The 21492-nt window shown below is 43.2% G+C and overlaps 1 protein-coding gene across 4 annotated transcripts in view; it reads right to left on the bottom strand.

Moving 5' to 3' along the window:
* Positions 1-21492, bottom strand: part of XPO6 (exportin 6) — a 55873-nt gene that overhangs the window by 21724 nt on the left and 12657 nt on the right. For 2 of the 4 annotated variants that reach the window (XM_056334614.1, XM_056334615.1), the window contains exons 2-8: positions 17378-17468; positions 15893-16005; positions 12621-12818; positions 9608-9767; positions 9144-9221; positions 3290-3743; positions 3150-3179 (exon numbers count right to left, since the gene is read on the bottom strand). In XM_056334614.1, coding sequence (XP_056190589.1) covers positions 3150-3179; positions 3290-3743; positions 9144-9221; positions 9608-9767; positions 12621-12818; positions 15893-16005; positions 17378-17468 — 1124 coding nt within the window. The remainder of the gene's footprint in view (positions 1-3149; positions 3180-3289; positions 3744-9143; positions 9222-9607; positions 9768-12620; positions 12819-15892; positions 16006-17377; positions 17469-21492) is intronic. The other 2 variants (XM_056334617.1, XM_056334618.1) reach the window with 1 other exon arrangement.

Below are 21492 nucleotides of genomic sequence, written 5' to 3'. Positions count from 1 at the left end.
CTACAGGACGGGCAACCCTTCATTCCATTAATACCTGAAACAGCAGAAAAGACAGTCTAGTCAAAAGCAACTTTAATATTCAGATAAATATAATCGAGCTCAACCAGGCCTGCAAAGAAGCACAATCCCCCCCACCCTAGAGAGATAATTTAATAGCAAGGGGTCATCTTGCTGATGTAGATAGGATTAGTGAAATAAACTGTACCACTGAGAAATTCAGCTGGAAGCAAGAAGTTAATGCAGGAGTTAGCAATACACTTATTTACACGAGGTAGTGGGAGAGCCACGGAGCTGAGGGCTGGAAAGGATGGTTTCTTCTGCAGTGCAGATCAACTATCCGAAAGTTTCTGAACTGAGCCCAGGCTTTTGTGACTGAATTAGACTATAAAGACAAATCTTCCTCCAAAGCATGGGGCTGCTCAGTGCTTGGGACTGTACAAAGCGAAGGTCCATAAAGCAGCCTGCTACCAAAATTTCAGGGAGTCCAGCAAGAGCTCAGCCTCGGTGCAACCACTGAGGGTTCTTGAGTATGCAGCTGGGGAAAAATTACAAAGACCACAGTGGGTAAGCTTTTACTGGGAAATAAGAACACACCCTGAACAACACGAACTTCATCTTCGTATCTATCTAAACAGAAGAGAGTTAAATACTCCATCAGTACAGAGGACCAATGCATTGCAGTGTGATACATGAACAGCAAGAGCTCCAGCAATCCAATGGCAAGGCTGTGTGCAGAGAAGTCCATCCTTCCCACAGGGCCAAGAGTTCTAAAGTGCAAGAGTACTTCAAGTTTTTCTTTTAAATAAAGAGCTAGGCTTAGCAAAGTTTCAGACACGCATGAAGAGTCTTGGTTTTACTGTACAGCCTTGCTCTTCCCTTCTGCAGACTTTTTTTGGCAGGGGGAACCCCCACTCCTTCTAATGAAAGCTCACTCAAGACCAGAAGCATTGCCAGCTAACGAAGAGCTGCAGCACTGTTCGTTATTGTAAGACTACAAAGCCACACAATACTTTCAATATGCTAAAAAACCCCTACATTGCCTTTTTATTTGGCACTGCCTACTTGGCAAGAGATCACCGAACATACCTGACCACAGATCGAACACTTCAAAAGCAAAGCCAGCAAAAATGTAGAGTCCAGACCCAGACACCTCCTTCATTCTTTCCATTTTTATTTTCTGAAGAGTTTCTGATCTGAGACCAGTGGAATTCTTACTTGGCCCCTAGCTCTGCCAGCCCCAAAGCCTCTTCGGCAACCACTGAGCCGTTCCTTGGATCCTTACTAGCCATGTCCCGTATTTTGGCATCTCCAAGTTAAAGGCAAACACAAATAAAGCAAGAGGCAGTTTAAGCTCACTCTTTCTCTGGGCTAGTGTGGCAGTACCAACTGTTCAAGGCCACACTGGTTCTGTAACAGTACAAAACCAACCAGCACCACAAGAGGAAAGGAACGAACGCACCCACAGCAAGCAGGTTCTGAAGACAGCAATCTACTGGAGTTAGTTTCTTCAGTGCCAATTTTGTTCGTGATTTTCTTAGTCCGCTGCCAAGATAACACTTCCATGCAGTAATTCTTTACTTTTGGACAGAAAAGTATAGCTATGCCCTTAAGTGACAAAAGGAAACCCCTCCCATCTTTTTCCACAAAGAGAACAGTCAGCTTAGAGAAAGCTCCGCTCCTCCAGAAGCCAGCTAGATTTTTCCAGTCTCCAGAACACCTTAGTTACTCCCTATTTCAGACCTTCACATCGCATACAGGGGTCTCACCACTACAGACACCGACAGTCTCTGCGGATAACACGCCTAAGCAGCAGAACATAACGATATGGCAACACCATCTCTGCAAAGCCCAACACAGCTACAACAGCCCTTCCGCAGCCTTGCTAGTGAAGGCTGCTTGCTGATGTTTTCCATAAAAGAAGAAAATTAAACAAGGATTTGTGGGTTTCCAGGAAGGCTTTTCTGAAATCCAGAGTGTTACTCCTGGCTCTGTGCACACATTTTGTATGCAAAGGTGGCAGATTCCTACACATCTTACTTCTAGGAAGCAAGTGATACTGAAGTCAGAGCGAGTTAGTAAAAAAATGAGCAAGTAAAATTCACTATTACACAGAAATCATGATTAATCTAGATTTACCATCTCAAAGTTAAATGTGTATCTAAAAATACAGAAAAAGAATTTTACAGAAGAACCACGCAAGCCATCTCTACAAATAGACCCACTTTTTTTTTCTTAAACTTGTTTTTTGTCTTGAGTAGATATAAAAAGACCAACAAAAAAAGTCCAAAAGCTCAAAAGCCTTGCTGCTGCATCTGGGAATAGAAATTTTATACAGCAGCACCAGAAATTTATTTCCACCATTGCGTATCCGTAGTAAGACACCGAGCACATTCACACAATTGCAACCTATTTGCTGATGTTGGCACCAGCCTGCCAGCCTTCCCACGGCAGCGGGGCTGCAACCAGAGGCAGAATCAAGTCATCACCTCTTCCACCACCCTGCCAACATGTGGAGCCAACCACTCAACACAAGAGCAAGACAAGTCTCACTTTCTCTCCTACAAGTGGGAACATCCGACATCAGAGTTGAGCTGTTTTAAGCAACAGAGGTGGCAGGAACTTTCTGAAAAATGACAATACGCAGCCTCCCGAGGTGCTGCCACCTCCCTGCTCCCTCCAGCCAGGCATGCCAGACAGCCACGGCGCCCGAGCCATTCACTGCTGCTGTGAACGGAGCTCCCCAAGCCCTCTTTTGGTGGCGTTTACAAATAAAAATCAGAAAGTCAAAATTAAAAAGCAATCAGAAACCGTCAGATCTCAATGAAGGGTAGGAAACTACTTCAATTTTCTTTCAAGTCATGACTCACAGAATATCTACCCACTCTTTGTATCTTTGAGTTTAAGCAGAGAAGGCAGATACCGACCAGGGAAGGGAATACTGCAGTGCCTTTACCTCACTGAGCCTCTTCTGTGTTCTGTTACAACTGAATGAAGGGCAGGTTCAGCTCTTGTGCCACCTCAGACCTGCAGTCAAACAGTAACGAACGGGGGAAAGGGGAGGAAGAGGACAGGAAAGAATACAAACCTGTGCCACCACGGTCCCTTAGCAAACTCAGCCCCTTACCAGAACCTTACCTGTGGGCACCTACCTTTCTGCCTGTCTCCCCCAGCACAGTACTCTGAAAAAAAGGCGATTAGACACACCATGCATGACCACAAAATAATAAAGACAATCCTTTAGAAAGCAAGAGGCCCTAGCACAGCTACGTAGCTGTTTGGTTGCTCTTACCTTTCATCCAGTTCCTCTAGCCGGCTCTTCACCGTATGGGCGTTGTTCTCCTTGGTAATCTTCTGCAGGAGGTAGAAAGTCTGCTGGAACATCCGTAGCAAATACTCTTCAAACTCCATAGGCACACAATTCTTAGACATCAGTTCATTGATGCAAGACATAGCTAAGACACCAAGTCGGCCACGCTCCTGTCCCAACACAGAGTTCTGGCTGCTGCCGTTGACAGAAGACATCTTCCGAACGCGAGTGTCACAGCCAAAGCGGGCAAAGTGGAAAATGGTGGTGAGGAGTGATGGGGTGATACTAGTAGACAAAGGGATCCAGCTGAAGAGGTGTGCCAGGCATTCCAGTGCCAGGGAACATATATATTCACTTTCTGTATCAAGGATGGGGATTGGCTGGTTCAGTAATTTGGCTGCACTGGGACTCTGCAACAGGCTACTTAACAGGTCACCTAGGAAGCAAAGCACACATCTGCATTATAAATCAAGGCAATTACCTTCAAATGGTGCAACTGCCAGCCCCAGCCATAAAGCAAGAGTCAGAACCTTTGGCATTCAGCAAGCTGAGATGAACTAGCAATTTTTGCATTCAGGAATTTTCTGAAGTTTTGTTCAGATCCCACATCAGATCAGACCAGCTGATCAAACAAATACAAGTTTAAGCAGCAGCTTCAGGCAGCCCTTCTAGCCTTACTGGGAAGCACACTCACACAGCGTTTTGGAAAATCGCAATGCCACGGGTCATATTTTAGGAATTCATTATAAAATTCACTCCCCCCACAAGGTCAAGCATCCTTGGTGTAAGCTTGCACAAGTTCTCTGGCACACCCATGTCACACTGAACCTTGGCAGAGTTCCTTTGGCTTGCATACAGCCTGTGGATGATGTAAGAGCAGATGTTCTAGGTCAAGACCAAAAAGCCTACTTAGTACAGTACCTTTCAGCAACCAAAAGCCCAGGCAGGCACAGATCACATACCCCAGCCTCCAACCACTCAAGTTACAAAGGTTTCCCCAAGCCACACAGGGTTTGAAGAATTCTGCGCAGCCTCAAGATTTACCTTCCATAACTTTATCCAGTTGCCAACCGAAGCCAAGTTAAAACTTAATATTTGCAACATCCTGTGACAGCCTAACTACACACTGTGTAAAGACGGTCTTTGTTTGGGGCATGTGAGCTGCTAAATTTCCTGCCTCCTGTACCCAAACGGGGAAAAGAAACGATCTCTTTCCATTCACCTTCTACACATCACTCAATAGGTTTCTACTGCAGCTCCTCACTCTCAACTGCTTTGAGAGAACGAAGAGTACTGCTTTTCTTGTTACTTACATGGAAGCCATTCAATGCCCTCAATCATCTTTACTGCCCTTCTACAAAGCTTTTATTTCTACTCTACACCTAATGATATAAGACGACCAGAACCACAGCCACTATTCAAGGTGTAGATGAGTACAGCACCATAGTACCTATTTTTGTCTGCTACCAATCTGAAATTTTTGTAGACTGACGTGTTGTAATGCTCAGAAGTTAATCCCGCACACCAAATGTGAGTTTGGAACTCATGATCTAGCATGACACGAGTACTGTTCTTCCTGCCCAAATGCAGGTAATACTTATCTGCATTGTGTTTCACCTTCCACTTGCCCAGAGATCTTCCTGTGGGTCTTCAATCATACCTTTTGTCCTGCCATCCTGCTCCTGGTGCCATCGGCAAGCCTCCTTGCCTCTTTACTGAGCCCTCTTCCCAGGTCTCTAACAAGGATGTCCATGAGCTGAGCCGCAAGCAGTATTCCACTGGCGCACACACACACACACCCCCCTTCACAGCAAGAGGGGGCCACTTCTATTTACCTTTTACTGCCTACCTTCGAGCCAATTAATCAACAGTCCTGAGACTCCCTTATCCCTGATGGCTTTCACTTTTTGAGAAAGCTTTTAGGGAGAAGCCTTGTTGAAAGCTTTATGGAAATCCAAGCCGACACCACCAGCAAGGCTGCCCTTCCCCACAGAAGCTGCCCACTATCTCACAGGCTTCCACAGACCACACGCTAAAAACCTATTCACCTTCCCCAAGTTATTCAATACACTTCTCTTCCTTGAGTACAAATAATTTCTTCACCTTTAGAAATCCACAGGCACTTGCTACATCACAGCGTAAACTTGTCCCCAGAAAATCCAAGTAAATTTTTTTTTTGAAAGTGAAATGACCCAACACAGTAGCAGTACAAAAAACATGTATGATTTACTGAGCTATTTCCAAAGTATGCACGATAAACAGATTCCTCTTAAGTCTCTCTTTTTCATCAAGATCGATGTCTTACACCACTAAATTCCTAACTCCCTGCCATATGTTCTCATTTTTTTTTCTCCTCTGCTCCAGAAACGTAAGGTATCGTATGCTGCTTCAGCTGAATTAGATAACGCTGCACCTCGTCTTAATACTAAAGCAGCCCCCAGGTAACATTTCACAGCTATACACACGCTGCAGGGCATGAGCTGCTTGCATTGTGCTTTTACAGAAGCAGACATGCTTCTTTCAGATGTCCAGTCCAGCAAACTCCACAAGTGAGAACCAAAGAACCTCATCTTTTAATCCATCAACACCAGAAACTGTAAATTATGTCCCTGTAACACACACCAGTGGGTTACGAGTGCTTTGCTCCCAGATAATTACTGAAGCTCAGAGTTTAAGGTATTTTAAATTGTATTTGGTGACTTTGCAAACAGGTGATAAATTTATAGTATCAACTGCATTCATGGACAAGGAAAGAACTCTGGGGGAAGAGCTGGGATCAAGCTAGTTCTGCAGAAGTAAGCAGCAGCAGACACTTCTGCTACTCATTTGTTTACCACACCCGAGTGAATATGCCTAAGGAAGAGATTCATCAAGTAAAGCGCTATAAATCATGCAAAGGCAACATTTGGAGGCTGAGATTATTGCTGACTAAATTTTAAACTGATGCAGTAACTCAAATGTTTCCCCACATAGAACATCATCAGATTTCCTTTGCTTAAATTCATTTCTTATACCACTTAACATTGTCTTCAAGTGCTATTTAAAACCTATGCAAGACTTGCAAGTAACCATTTCACTCTGCTTCCTTGTGCAAAAAAAGGAAGCATAGGTTTTCCAAGTTCCTAAAGAGATTTTGGCTCTGAGGGAAGATTTTAAACATTTATAGGGACTTTGAAACACCTTTAATTTACCTGAATGTAAAGAGCAAAAGGTAGTGACCTCATCTAAGCAACAAAAAAATTTTAAGTGCCACCAGTAAACAAGAATACTTTGCTGCATGAATGAGACTCCAATATAACAGTATGTGTGTGGGTAAAAAGATTTGGTCAGCTTACAGATTTCACAGATTTTAAGGACAGAGAAACAATTAACAACTCCAGTGCAGAATTTAATGGCAGAGTTTCACTAAACCCATGTTTGTCCCACAGTTCCCCTTCCAATCACGCACTCATCTCTGCCTGCCACTAAGGACCAGTTAACGTGTGATGCCACGATTGCTACTCACTGCTGCTGGCTTGTGTGTCTGGCTTTAAGCCCTGTAGGTTCTCCAAGTCAGCAACCCCACCAGTGCTCCTATTCCACTCCGTGAATCTTTGACTTGTCATATCACCAAGTAGTGACCCAAGGGTCATTTGGTTAATAAAGAAAGTGAGGAAGAGAGTTCTTCACAAAACGCAGAAAGCAAGCGAGCAGCGGACAAGAGGGAAGCACGCAGTGCTCTTCCTTTTGGAATTCAAGAACTTGAAGTACAACCAATTTTAACATGAAGTGAGTAGTTAAGGCAGAGCATAAAGTTTCAAATAAGCAAGTTTGCACAGGCAGGACCCAATGACACAAAGCCTGAACTTCTAAAGGAACTGTCAGTGTAGTCTTAATTACTAGCAATTATCTTGAAAATATGCTGTGTAAAAAGTTTGTTTTCCCTGAAAGGGGAGAAAGACCCAGAACAGAAATGCAGTGTAGTTTCACTTTGAGAACCACAATCTGAAGTCAGGAGGTGAACACACAGGTGGAGGAAAAGCTGCCTCAGCACAAGCACCATCCAGCAATTCACAGAGGAGCTGAGAGGACATCTCTAACAGGCTTCGATGGACAATCAGCCCAGGATTTGGGCTGATCCACTGGTTTGGCGTTTTATGTATTACAACTCTAGACAACAAAACAGATTTTGTGGGCTGTATCAGTTGCAAAGCACTGTTAGTTTTTTCCAAGCTAATTCTGGCACCTGCTGTCTGCGGTGCAGTATCCCCTCCTGCAGGCACAGACTCGGATGTGCCCACCTTAGCCAGCATCTTGCTAGCATGCACCTGGCCTCACGGAGCAATTCAAGCTGTTTTGTACAAAGCCAGCATCCCTCTTGGCCACTGAGGCACACTTGCTACCAATAGTGGACACTACCATAAATCAGCTTTTTACCATTGAAGACCTCAGTCTTGCTCAACATCCCATCAAAGTCCTGAGGCTCTTGCTGCCAGGGCAGGCGAAGCTGGCACTCCTGCCCCTTCCAAGCAGCACACTGGCTCTTGCCAAGTGATACTACAAGTTTTGTTCTTTTAACATTCCTTTTTTTTTTTTTTCTTCCCCTCCAAACTTTTGCTAGCTACAGCAAAATACACCCTGCCCTAAAACGAAGGGAATTTTTCTCTCCATTTACATTTTGTATATAAATATACAAGTATCTTAAGCTCTTCTACAGGAAAGAAGCTCTTGAAATTCTGCTCAAATTTACACACAAAAGATGTAACACTAAGAAAAGCTTATCACAGGCAGCTGACTTAAGCTGACTAGTGCAATCTAGCCACAAGGAAGTGATCTGCTACTCTCAATTAACTGTTCAAGATCCCGAAGACAAGCGAGACAACGGTACCCAAATAGAATTGTGTTAACGCACAGAACACACTGCAGTGAGCACGGCTCACTGTCAGTACAACTCTGGAGAAAAATATCAGATCCACAAGTGTTTCATCTTCTCCCTATGCACAACCAGATTATTACAAGTTTCCAGACCCTAAGCCCTTTTTTTTCCTTGTTAAAAGCAGACAGAGCCAAGATCAGACAACATATTGATTTCACTGCATCATTTCTTCTTGCTTTATTTTCCAATAAGCAGGAACAAAGACACCACAACCTGCTGGAAACACCTGAGTGAGCTGAATATAAGTAACAACCTATGATACATCAAGGCACCAGAGAAAGTGGCAGTCACCAAGATCAGCATTATGCCGGGGGGGGGGGGGGGGGGGGGGCTCTATACCTGTTAAAGGCTGAATAGGGGGTAGATGTAAATGAAATATGCACCAAATAGAAGGACATAGAAATATATTCTCTATTTTGAGGGTAATTAAGAAATATATATGTAAATGAGTTCAGATCAGATAAACACCCATGAAAAAGACTAACAGGAACAGGCAGAAAGAACTTTCACACTATATATAAAGTCCTAGCCACTTTTTTTTTTTTTTTTTTTTAGTTAGGGCTTCAGTTTTGCTCCTCTCTGGCTTTTGATGTGCTTACAGCTGAAATTCAGAGGACAATGCCAATTCACTGATGTTAAAGCATTTTGCACTGACACTTGAGAAAGCTTCTTGCCATCTGAGGACAACAAGCAGTTATGTGTGCACTTTTCAATGAGGTGGCATTTTCAGTGTGGCATCCCCTGCAATGGAAATTGCTTCTTCGTTTAAGGTTTGTCTTTCCAACCAGAAAGTTGTTGCCCTATGAAAAGCTCTAGGAAATTGTTATAACAAGAAGTTAGACAGTAAAGGAAGGAATTAATGCCTGATATTGCAAATTTCAATACATAGAAATATCATCCTGTAGCTTTTGCCATCCTTACCACTTTCTCCTGAAGTTGGCGATGGTGGTGGAGTGGCAGCAGTAGCGCTGTGTTTGTCCCAGATGCTCTCCAAAATACCTGGCCAAAGAGATATTTTTCAGAACAGCCTGCTAAAAGACAGGTTAATCTAACAAACAGAGACCACAAGAGAACTTTGTTAGAACACATCTTTAGCGTTTTGACAAGGAACATGGTCTTTTCATATTGTGTGCTTATACACGCAATCTCAATCCCTCTTCATAAAGAGGGGGAATGTATGTAGCTACACAGCTGCTCTAGCACAAGCTTCAAGTAAGCTGACCCAAATGCCTAAGGGTAGAGTCCAGTGTTCAAACTGCAGGAGCAACCACTACATTGCCCACACACTGCTTCACTGAACCCAACCCAGAACGTGTGAGCTTGCCGGCATCTTAGGGGTCGTGAAGGAGAACATGTTTCAACACTACAAGTGCAAGAACTCGTACCTGTGAGGAGCCCAAGCACTGTCTGCACCTGGTCCAGGAGCAGCTTGCGTAGCTCTTCTTTCCGGGCTACGCTAAGATCTTCCCGCGGACATGCCAGTTCTTCTGAAGTAGTTTTCAACATAATCAGTCCCAGAGGAGTGGTCACAGGAGACTGAATTAACTGAGAGGGAGACACATGAATGCAACATGTGATGGTAACACTCTGCAAAGCATTCAGCTGACAAACAAGGGATCAACGACACTATTAGCAGTTTACAAGTCTTTCAAGACTGGTGGGAGTCTCAGTTCCCACAGTTTGCAGCACTGTATGTTGAGGGAAGAGAACTGCAAATACTTAATTTCCTGAGACATTAACCTATGATGTTGCAACAGTTCAAGTACCATGGGAATCCTTGGGGTTTCAAGAGAGCTTTCATAATGTCATTGCACACATTCTCTGCTCCCAGTAACAGTTTGTTCCCTCTGTTTACTGCCTTCTGCTGACATCATCACTTCTCAGAATTGCCTCAGCACCAGCAGTTTCACCACATAACAGGGCTGCTGCTGCAACCATGCTCAGGTCAGGAGCCTGCACCATCAGCCAAGCAGTTTCCCATTAAAAAGCCCATCCCTCCCCATCCCGGCAAAAAGCTGCAGCCGATATCTGATCGACACCAGAACACAGCTAAGGAATCTGACCTCTCCTTGCATCTGTATCACATCTCTAACCAGAAATTACATTCACCCTAAAAGAAAAAAAACTTCCACCAAATGCAGGAATAGGACTGGAGAATGCAACGATTTTGGCCTTCATTAGCTGCTTGGATATTAAAGACACATTCAAGTGGGACAAAGTTTTATTTTCAGCTGAAAGACAACAATGCTTTTCACTGTTGACCTGGAACATACAAAACTATCTATGTGCTACTCCCTCTGGAAGAAAAAAGTCTAAGGCCAATCACAATTACTACAACTAATCCTTGAAGTCATAAATTCTGTAATACAGCTTGACTTCGGTCCCAGTCTCCCTGGCCCACCGAATCAGAGACAAGCTGACTTCACACTGCCAAGGCTACACAGTTTGGTGAAACACATGCGAGAAAAACGCCCCATCTAAAAGCTCTTAGTCTAGGTGTACATGAGCTTGGCTTTCAGAATGGAACCACATGGCACAGGAGCAGACAGCTAAATAATTAAATGAAATGCACAACTTCAGCTGCAAAGAGACTGAACATCTCTCAGAATATTTTCTGAGTGTACCAGGAAGTTTAGCAGTACCACATTCTGGCACTTCAGTAATGTCAGAGGAATAAAATTTAAGTAGCACTTTCTGTGTAGAATGACTGTTTTTGCATCATGACAATACAGTAGTCCAAGTTACTTTTTTACACCCCTACAATGATTCAGTAAAACTTTTAGAGACTAGAGTACCGGGATACAATTTCATGCTAAAGAATTGGTCACTTCAAACGATCTCAGAAGAAAGTCCTGAGACAGGATTCATCTGCAACTCTAAAAGCAAGTCATTCTGCTCCTGTGCTACTTGTTCATTATTTTGCAGTCTTGGAGTTCAATATTAGTGCTTTTCCTCCACTTTCTCTGAAGTTTTTTGGAAGGTGTCTGCTATAGAAATTAATTTATGGGAACATTTCTCTCTGCAGCTGAGTTCACAAGGAGAGGCTTAAGGAAAAACAGATACCCGAAGTGGGCTCTGCAATCACTTAAGATAACCTCCAAAGTGCTAGAAAAACAAGCAGGAGCTCAGAAAGCATTTTGGTTCAGATCCAGGTAAAATGAAAGCCAAAATTGCAAGTGTAGACAGTTTTCTCAGAATACCTATTGTCGAATTGATAATTTGGGAAAAAATTGCAGCATATCGTACTACCTGTCTACAGAAAGCTATCTGAAAAGAGATTACACTAGTTTGTGACAAGCTCTGTACGCTAAATTTGCGGTTTTTTAAATTCTGCAATTAATACTAGATCCATTTGACTTAACAAATAAACTCCCGACACTCAAGGACTTTGATTTATTTAAATAACTGCCTGGTGGCTTGTCTGTGGGCATAGCTGCATTCAAATCATGTAATTATGTCAGCAGAAAAAGACTGTAGCACTTCAGTTTACACTCAGCCTCTTCAAGCCAATTACGAACAACTCTAAGAGAACTGGAAACAAAGTACTCAAACCAAAAGAGGATGTTTCCACCAGCCTAGTTTGCTCCAGCCACAGCGAGCTGTTAGCCTGGGTCAGGCTTCACCGCGGAGATGCTGAATTACAACCAACATTCAAACTAATGGCACTGTTTCAGCCAGGATCCTAAATACACAGAATCACAGAACCATTCAGGTTGGAAGAGACCTTTAAGACCATCGAGTCCAACCGTTAACCCAGCACTGCCAAGCCCACCACTAAACCATGTCCTCGTGTGCCACATCTACACGTCTTTTAAATACCTCCAGGGACAGTGACCCCACCACCTCCCTGGGCACCCTGTTCAGTGCTTGACAACATCTTCGGTGAAGAAATTTTTCCTAATACCCAATCTACACTCTAGCCTTACTGCAAGGCTCCTCTTAAACACCCCAACAACATTCCATTAGTGACTTTACATGATGAGGCACCAAAGATTTTGGCTATTAGATGAAAAGTCTCCAACAGCCACATTCAGAAAGTTAACTTTTGAGAATCATCCAGTGATGCATCTGTAGTTTTACTGCCTTTTTTCTTTAAAGAACAACCCACAACCCCTACATTTGCAATAACTACTCCTAAATATTTAAAATTCAAGGTGCAGTTGATACTTGTTGCATAGTATCATTCCTTTGTCAAATAAAATTGTAACACCAGAAAGAAATGTAACATGGAGGAAGCCAATGGTTATTTGCAAAATTAAAAAGGAAATGGAATTTCAGAAGCAACTTCGGTTTTCATGCAGTTATTTAATCTTTGTCAAGGGAAGTCACTACTCAAGGAAACAAAATAAGGTCTCTGTGAATGAAACTAAGTCTACCCTTTAAAAACTTCTTTCTTACCTGCAAGATGTTAGTGAAAAAGTCATGGTAGAACATCGGCCAGTCTTGCCGGCCAATATCCACAATGACTTTGCAGAGTTTGTTCCTGATGAAGTAAGGCAGAGTTTTATGGTGAGCTAGAAGGAGCTTGGGCAGGCAGCTGCGGATCTCCATTTTGTCTTGAGATGGGACCCCAAGCCACATCTTATTGATCAGGTTCTGGAAAAGAAACAGACCTCCCAAATGAGCCCATCTTAGACATGATTCACTGAAGTTAAACAGTGAGAGAATGTGGACACACAATGCAGGGACAGAGCACCAGGCAGAGCTGCAGCATCTTCTGCCCAAGACTGCCCGTGCCTGCCAGGATGCACAGGCAGGGGTAAGGCTATAACTTTCAAATCTATCCAGGCCTCTCGCTGACCAAGCCTGGCCAGTTAAAAACCCTAAGCACTTATTATTTGACACAGTTTGGCCTTCTCTGCTGCCATGGGTAGACCTGTAGATAAAGACACAAGCAGGTGTTAGCAGGTTAAACAGAAGAGGCTCCTCTTTTGTGAGAGCTCTGACAGGGGCTCGCTGGGCAAAGAGCTGAAAGTTGAGATGCTTTCGCTGCCCAGCAGCCCAGCACCAACCCTGACATCTTCAACACCACGTACAGGTGAGTGTGTGCCAACTAAGGCAGAACAAGAGCAGCTTCACTGAGGGCAAACCCCACACCGCTAACTTGGAGTAAAGCTGTGCTACCTAACAGGGTACGCAGGCAGCCGAGGGCAGGGATGGCTCAAGCTGCTCAACAAAACTCACCGAGCTTCTCTCTTACAAGCCACCCAGTGTACAGGGACAAGCTCCAACAAAAACCCCACAACCCACCCCCACCACAAGCATATCAGACTTGTAGATATGCTCCAACATTAGTTTCACAAAAGATGGATTTCAACACCCCAGAAATTGCTACCAACAAGTCTTCAGCAACTAGTATGTTGCCATTTTAACTGGTTTTGGGTCAAACAGAACTAGTTGACATGCATATAAAGTATTTCCACTATCTATATATCCACCGAGATTTTCCCCTTTAAAGAGGGAAGCACAGCCTTGTGTGAAGCATTATAAAGAAAAAGGGGAAGCAAGTTTGGTTTTAGATGACTGATGTTGCCAACGTCTCCTGAAGCTACACTGGAAGGTCGCCATCATAGCAACGGCCTTGCAGTGACAGGGCACCACTTTAACAGAAAGCTTTTAGTCCACTTAAAGCCAAACAAAATCCTTAAGACGACAGAGTTGTAAATTGCTTTCCTGCCATGCTACGATCCCATTTAGGGGCTTTGGAGCATTAGGAGCTGAGCCTCTGAGGATAAGTCACTGAGGAAGCCTGCTGCTGAGGCAATGCCCGTACCCACCTGCAGGCACACAGCCTGGAGAACCTAAAAGCAATAGCTAGTGGAGAGGGGTTTGTTATAGAAAATGGAAGACTATTTATGGTCAAAACAGATCCAGCCCACAGTCCAGAGGTACCAGGTCACAGCGTAGAGGTACACGAGGTATATTTATATGTCAAGTTCCTCAGAGAGGTTGCACTTTGGGGTTTCTGGCAGAGAAGATCCAGAAGAAGTATTGCTCAGAAACAATGACCCAACCAAATGAGAGCTCCTTGATGCAAGTCCAGAAATAAAGTTTCAGAAGCCCCAATAAAACCGGAAGATGCTTTAGCTTTAATATTCATGCTTTAATGCCCACTGAGTTTTATCCTACTCACTTGACCTGAAAGTGGCAGCCTTCACCTGTGAAGTGTTTTGGGGAAGATGCTCTCTTTTCCAAAAGCAAAAAGTGAAAATGGTTCATCTGGAAGGGGGCCATGAGGATCTTTATTCCAGATCCACTATTAACTTCCTAGACATTCTAGAAAACACAACATTCTCAGGAAGTTTTGTGACTGATCCTTGTGTTTATACACACATTTTACTGACATTCAGTGCTCTCTGACAGCTGAAGACTGATGAAGTTGCAGACTGCAGCTATGAGGACCCATGGAATACGCAGCACTACAGTAGTTAACTTGGGAAATTCAAGCTCCTCCATGGAGAGATCCTAATCTCTCAGCTGAGCTGTGGACTCAGGTCCCTCACTTTATACTTGTACAGTGATTTCTTTATTCTGCTTAGTTCTGGGCACAATTATTTGTTCAGTATTACTTTCCCCCCAGTCTCCCTCCAGAGAAGCAGAGGCTCAGTAATCAAACATGTTTTCCTCTTCATGAAAATCAGTTTAATAGTTTTTAATTTTTGCAGGCTGCTGCTGCATGAGATCCATCCCCAGAGCAGGGAACAACTCCCATGCCATTTGCCAAGCTTAGCCCTTTTCGAGAAGGCAAACCAGATTCAGTTTGCAGACGAGGTCCAGACTCCCTGTGCAACCCCAGATAAATGAAATTAAAAGGTCAACAACAACATGATGAATAATCATAATGTTGTCAAGTCAAAACAACACAACTTTTAAGAACAGAGTTGTATGCTCTATCTAAAAAGTGGCCCACAGCAAAGGCTGTGAAACCCCTCTCATTTAGGGGTGCAGCTCAGACTGCCAATCCAGCCAAGAACACAGTGCAGAGGCCAAACAGACCAGGATGAGGTGTGACATGGACCAAATCCCAGAATATTGTTAGGGAAAGACACTGCACTGGTCACCAAGAAATCAGATGATAGAACAGAGCTGTTCACAGAACACTTTTGTTTCTTCCAGTGGACATACAAATCAATATTTAGGTTTTTAACCATAACTTTGTTCTTTTATAAATAGGCAAAGAGTGAGTTGTGGTCTTCTAGAAGAGACCTTACTTCTTACTTGCACATAAGCTTGCAGGATGTAGTTCAAGAGCATCAACCACAACTACAAGATGTCAGAAAAATAAAAGCAACTTTGTTTTCCCTCTTAGCGCTGAAGTCTGCAGTAGCTAGTACCAGGTAACCATGCACTTATTTCTGACCATAAAAAGAGTATAAAAGCAGTATCACTCTTAAAAGCATTGTGCAGAAAACTCAAGCAGCCCCTGAAACTGTAGGTAATTTCTACTTAGAGATGCCAGGAAATTAATTCTTCAATTTGTGCACAAAGATTCATATTCTCCCACTCTTAGCCTACCATTAAGCAACCTCTCTAGGAGAGAGCAATAAAAGCATCCTTTATCACTGTACGTACTAGGACTGCCATTTTAGACAAACATTTTCAAATAAAATCGATTGCCATATAAATGCACCAGACAAAATGCACTAAGCAGGCAACAGTACACATCTTACCTCAAACACAGTCAAACTGTACATCATTACATAGTCGTTTCTTGTACTTGACAGGAAATAGAGGCAGAATCTCCAGGCTCCTATCTGCTGGGCAAAGTTATTTAAAAGCTCCTCTGAAAAAATAAAGTATTAAAAAATTACATTTAAATTCTTAAGGTGCAAACAATTCCCTACCAATGTGTACTGCTAGCACAATAAGACACAATGACACACTGAATATGGAAGCAGCCCCACGTTCAGGGAATGACTCAACCTGGAGGAGATAAAAAAAATAAAATCACACTCCGAAGTATCAAAAGCTAACAATAAGATTTAATAAAAAAAAGGTATGTCATTTTAGAATACCAATCTGAGATAAATATAACAGACTAATAGCTGAATATTAAAACAAATCACACAAAAGTTACATTACAAGCATCACCATTTTATCTATAAAAGCCAAATGTTGGGATACCAGGTCACCGTGAAAGACTAGGAGGACTTCAGATGACACAGAGCATTATAAAAACACCCCTGGTTTAATGTAATTGCTCCAAGAGCCACGAAGCTTGTTGTAGGTCAGCATATCAAAAACCTCTCTGAACACTCAGGTACAGGATTTGGCCATCTCCCATTGAGTGACTACAAAGCAAACATGGCAAAAGGAAAAGCTGCAAGGGCTGCTTTACCGGCTGATCAAATTTAAGCCTTAATCAATTGGTTTCTTTCCTGCAACTTAAGCAGGAACATGGGGGATACGGAAGGCTTACTTTTCCACAGTAGACCTCCACAATAGGAAAAAAGAATAAACCTGTCTAGTAGTTTATTCTTTATTTTACCAGATTTCTGGGCAAAGTCTTTCATGCTGATCATACTTTTGGCACTCAAGTTAGAAATGTCAGAAGTTTGAGAATAAAAATCAAACTGTCTATTTACAGCCATTAACCACAGATACAAGAAGCTAATCTAGAGCACCTGTAAGATCTCTGCTGGCTTTCAGAAGGACATATTCAATAACACCAGCCAAAATGAAACCTCACTGTTTATTCCTATGTGTAATTTCATATTAACTGGGACAGTCTTCCGCTTTCCATGCTTAATGCTGAAGACATTTGAAGTCCATGCTCCATCTCTAGGCAGTAGATGTTTTCCACGACATGTAATTCAACCATGTACAGACAGAGAAAAACGTAACACCCTTCTCCTACCCTAACCAACTTTCTACCTTTGACGAAAAAACCCCCACATCTCTGTGCTCACAGCAGTAGACAGTTACCTACATATTAATTATCCACAGGACCTGCCATGGGAAACCCAAACTATATAAGTCTTTACTTCAAATTCATACATAAGCAGAAGAGACTAAGGTGCAGTTTGGTATCAGACAGAGCACTTTCATCTGCTATATTTAACATACCCGAGTCACCTCTGCCGAGGTCTGCAGGCAGCAGAAAGCAAAGGGCAGACAGCAAAGGGGACCAGCCTTTAGAGGTGGCATGAACTCACCTATCTCGCGTTTCCGCTCATTTGTTGTGCAATTGTGGAAAAACTCTGTCATTAGGCTCTCCAAAGCCCGTAGCGAGGCCTCTTCAGATGCCTGGGAATGACATTTAAAGGAAAAAGTTAAAACTAATTTCTGCTCTGACTTGCACACAGGATGCCCATACAGTTCATGTCACCTAAAAAAACAACAAGAGCATGAAGCCCAGGTGCAAGGTGAAATAATCTGCAATTTAAACTGCTCATTGGTGTCAAGTAGCAACAAGATTTGTCCACTGCAAGTGAAAGCTTTGGACATGAAGGACCATTTGCTCAGCTGCAATAACTGATGAAAACAATACAAGAAGCTTCCTTTTTTTTTTTGGCAGCATTTAGTAATTTTAAGTCAGCTCATCCTTGTAAAATAATTCTTAAAGACAGCAAGTTCAAGTGAAGATGCTTTCAAATGCTTAGATAATAAATACAGCGATAGCACGGGGAACACAAACTTGGAGAGGACTCCTGATACCTTTGCCTTGGTGCCACACTGTGCAGTGCTGCCACCTGCAATACCAACAGTGCTCAGGAAGTAGCAGCTTGAAGGATTAGGGCATTTCCAGCACTTTGAAAAGCAATACACAAGTATTCAGCAATTTGAGTCAAGAAAAACAAAAATCACATCCCCAAATTTAGCTTTTATTATTGGAATTTATCCGTTATAGCTCAGTATTTTTAAGTCCTAAAAAAAGTTGTCACGATTAGTATCCAGTTGTTGCAAGGTCACTATAGTTTTGCAGGACTCTGGGGGTGGGATGATTTTATTCTAGTAACAGCTCACCATCCAGCTCAGCCTCTCACCACACTTCCCTTTCAGTCTAAGCCTGATAATGGATAGCCTTAGAAAACACTACTGCTACAACACAGACCGTACCATTAGTCATTCTTCTAATGTTTTCAATGCATGCTATCAATAATAAATGCATCAAGATTCAAGCCCCGACCTTCCTCTGTACAGAAACAAAGTAAACCATTAAAGAAAACTGAAAGTTCTGAGTCAAGAAAATAAAAGCAGAAACAAAACCATGCCTGGCAATCTTCTGCAAAGACGTAAACAAGTGAGACAATTTGCAGAAACACTACGGGCTTCTGCTAGTTCCCATTTCCACCTACAGCTGTCTCCCCAAGGACCACCATAGGGCTAAGCAGCAGGAGACCCTCCCCAAACAGCCCAGGATTGGATTAATCCCCGGGAGAACTGAAAACTCAACACAACAGCATGGGAATACCAGTTCAGCTCTGCTCTGCAAACAACTGGAAATGGATGCTCTGTAGGAGCATTTTCAGTTACAAAGGAATATTGAATTTCATCCACCCTTTCCTCTTCCTTCCTCCCTTTTTTACTTTTTTTTTTCTTTTTAAAGACCTGCTCTAGAAAGCAAGGACTATTTTAGCAGAAACATTGTTAGTGGGAAATTGGCTTAAAATAACCTACAATCAAATCAAAGCCACTTTGACAGCTTAAGCAAGATCAAGCACCCATTATGACCGCTTTAATCCATTTATACATGGTTTCTGCAAACAGTCCTTCGCACTGTAAACTTCCCCTTGAAGCCAGCGGCCCTTCAGCCACCGAACAGTCTCCTCCTGCCAGTCACCATTTCCCAGATAACAGCAACACTATAGATAAAAGCCTCACTCAAAAAAAATAATAATTGATTAAGTGGAGTCTTTAATGACATTTGGATATAGCCACACTGCCATTTCTATGCGTTTCTTTCTGGGACATCGCATATTGTTGCAAGTTCCTCCAACTAGATCCAGACCAACATATCCAACTTTTTCATGTTTACATGCAGTTTACTTTCTCTGCTGCTCAACACTGAGGAAGTCTCACCAGCAGTTTCTAATGCTAAAGCCCCAAAGAGGGGTTTCCAAATGTTGGGCAGATCAATTTGTTGCAGATTCCTGTGCCAGAAGCACTGCTCTTCCACTCCACCCCTCCACCAGCCAAGACCAAGATCACCTCAGTTCACAGAGGAGTGTTAGGTCTTCACGCAGGAATGGCAGGGTTCAATCATTTTGGAATAGTTAATTCAATACTTCTTTAGGAAGAGTAGTTAATTCTTTTCCAAGATTCAAGATTTATTTCCTACATTTGGAAATAAATTGCAGAGTTCTCATAAATCTTGAGCATCTGACACATCCTCCGCTGACTTCAGACTACCTTGGCTTTGAAGATGACAGAGCCTTCTCCTAGGAACACGCTTAATCTTTTATATAAAACCATGACCATCACAACGTTGAACACGTCAAAAGCAAAAAAGAAACCAGAGCACAACACAAGCATTTTACATTGGCATAAAAAGCCCAGGCTGGCCAGAATCCAAGGCCAACCTGGGCAGCACGAAACAGCATGACCTCCCAGATTGTTTTCTTCTCCTATTTGACTTCTCCCAGCTATTCTGGAGGTTTGACCGAAGAAAGGTGGAGCAGCACAAACTGTCTGAAGTAATTAAAGCCCAGCCCACAACGGGCTCTGGAAAGCCTCTCCCAGGTCCTCCCCTAGGTGCTCTCCAACGGCCACGCCAAGTGCCCCCCATCCTAGCTACCGGCAGGACTTCAACAGGTGGATAGCATCGTTCTGCATTTGCTAATGCCCTTGGGTATTCCTCAAGTTAACCGTTCCTGGAGCATGCAGCAATCACCCACCTCTCGAGCAAAGGCTCCGATAACTAGGTCAGTGAGATAAAGAGGGCACATGCTGTTGGAGAGCCGCAGAGGAAATTTACTGTACCTATATCCAGACACACCAGAAAGTAGATTATCTAGTGAGACTAATAAAAGTAGAGCTGTTCGTAGGACCTGCGGCTGTACCTGGCTGTACTATTTCCAGCTGCACCTCAGTATTATTGCTCACATTAACATGCAATGTGCTTTCTTCTTCCAGGGCTCAGTGTTTACTCTGCATTGAAGAAAAGAACAGGGAAGTATCGTCAGCCAAGAGGAACGCCAACTAATCCGGATCCCAAGCAGCAACGCAGCCGCATTAAGGACTGCAGAGTCAGGACAAGACCAAACCCCATGGGCAGGCAGACCCAGCAGCGCTCCGTTCCATTTCTGACTGGTCTGAAATTCAACCATTTGGGTCATCCATAGATTTTTAAAGGTTTGCAAGGAAAGTCGTGAAGTCTGGACCATCGCTACTAGAATTTACTACATGCTTTCTGGGTAAGAGCAGTTTGCCTCACCCTCATAAGGCATTACAAAATACTCAACTATTAAAATAGGAATACTTCCCACCGCTTTCACAAGTTGTAAAATCTGACCCCCTCCACCCCCACCCCAGTGCCTCTCCCAGGGTGGGACCGAACCACTGGGAAATACCATTTGCTCTCTTCTGTCAACCATTTGAGAAATATATACTGAATTCTATGAATGCTGCTTGCAGTGAGCTCTGACCCGCAGGGAGGATTATAGTTGCCAGATTCAGCAGATCCTCCAGCCACAGACGATGTCCTCGGTCACAGCTCAGTTAGGTGAAGAAGTTAGTGACACATGAAAGTAGTGGGTCTAAATGCTAGTGCACCAGCAGCTACAAATTCTTGTGTTCCAGCAGGACACCCATCCTTGCACCTAGAAGTTGTTTCCAGGATAGCATCTCACAGCCCATTCTCCCCAAAATAGGTGCTGTTAACTGCAGCTGTGCTATGCTGAGTTTGTGCTGCAGGGACCGGGCAAGGGTCAGGTCTGTCGCATGTCTGCTGTCCCTGGAACTGCCCCACCTGATCTGAGCATGACTTGATATGGATCAGGGTGGGAGAGCACCCCTTTCAATCCTTACCATATCCATTTTTGCCTCTAAGTTTGCTAAAGGTGTTTCACTACAGTTACCAAACCTGAGCTGTGTAGCTGCTTACTCATACCATTTATGTATGAGGTTCAACTTTTAACACCCTCCTCACACAACCAGAAAGACAACAGATTCACAGCTGAGACTACAACTTCCTATTTTGATAGAAATTATGAGATCTGCTACCAAGAACTTGCACATCCAAAGACATTCTCCATCCAAAGTACAAAAGAAGGATCTATAAAACCTGGATGTGCCAGCTGATTTCAGGGCTACCATTCAATTACATTTT

Source organism: Falco biarmicus, chromosome 4 (assembly GCF_023638135.1).
Source record: "Falco biarmicus isolate bFalBia1 chromosome 4, bFalBia1.pri, whole genome shotgun sequence".
Classification (NCBI taxonomy): Eukaryota; Metazoa; Chordata; class Aves; order Falconiformes; family Falconidae; genus Falco; species Falco biarmicus.
Note: the sequence above shows the minus strand (reverse complement) of the source record. Positions and strands in the feature narration are given on the sequence as shown.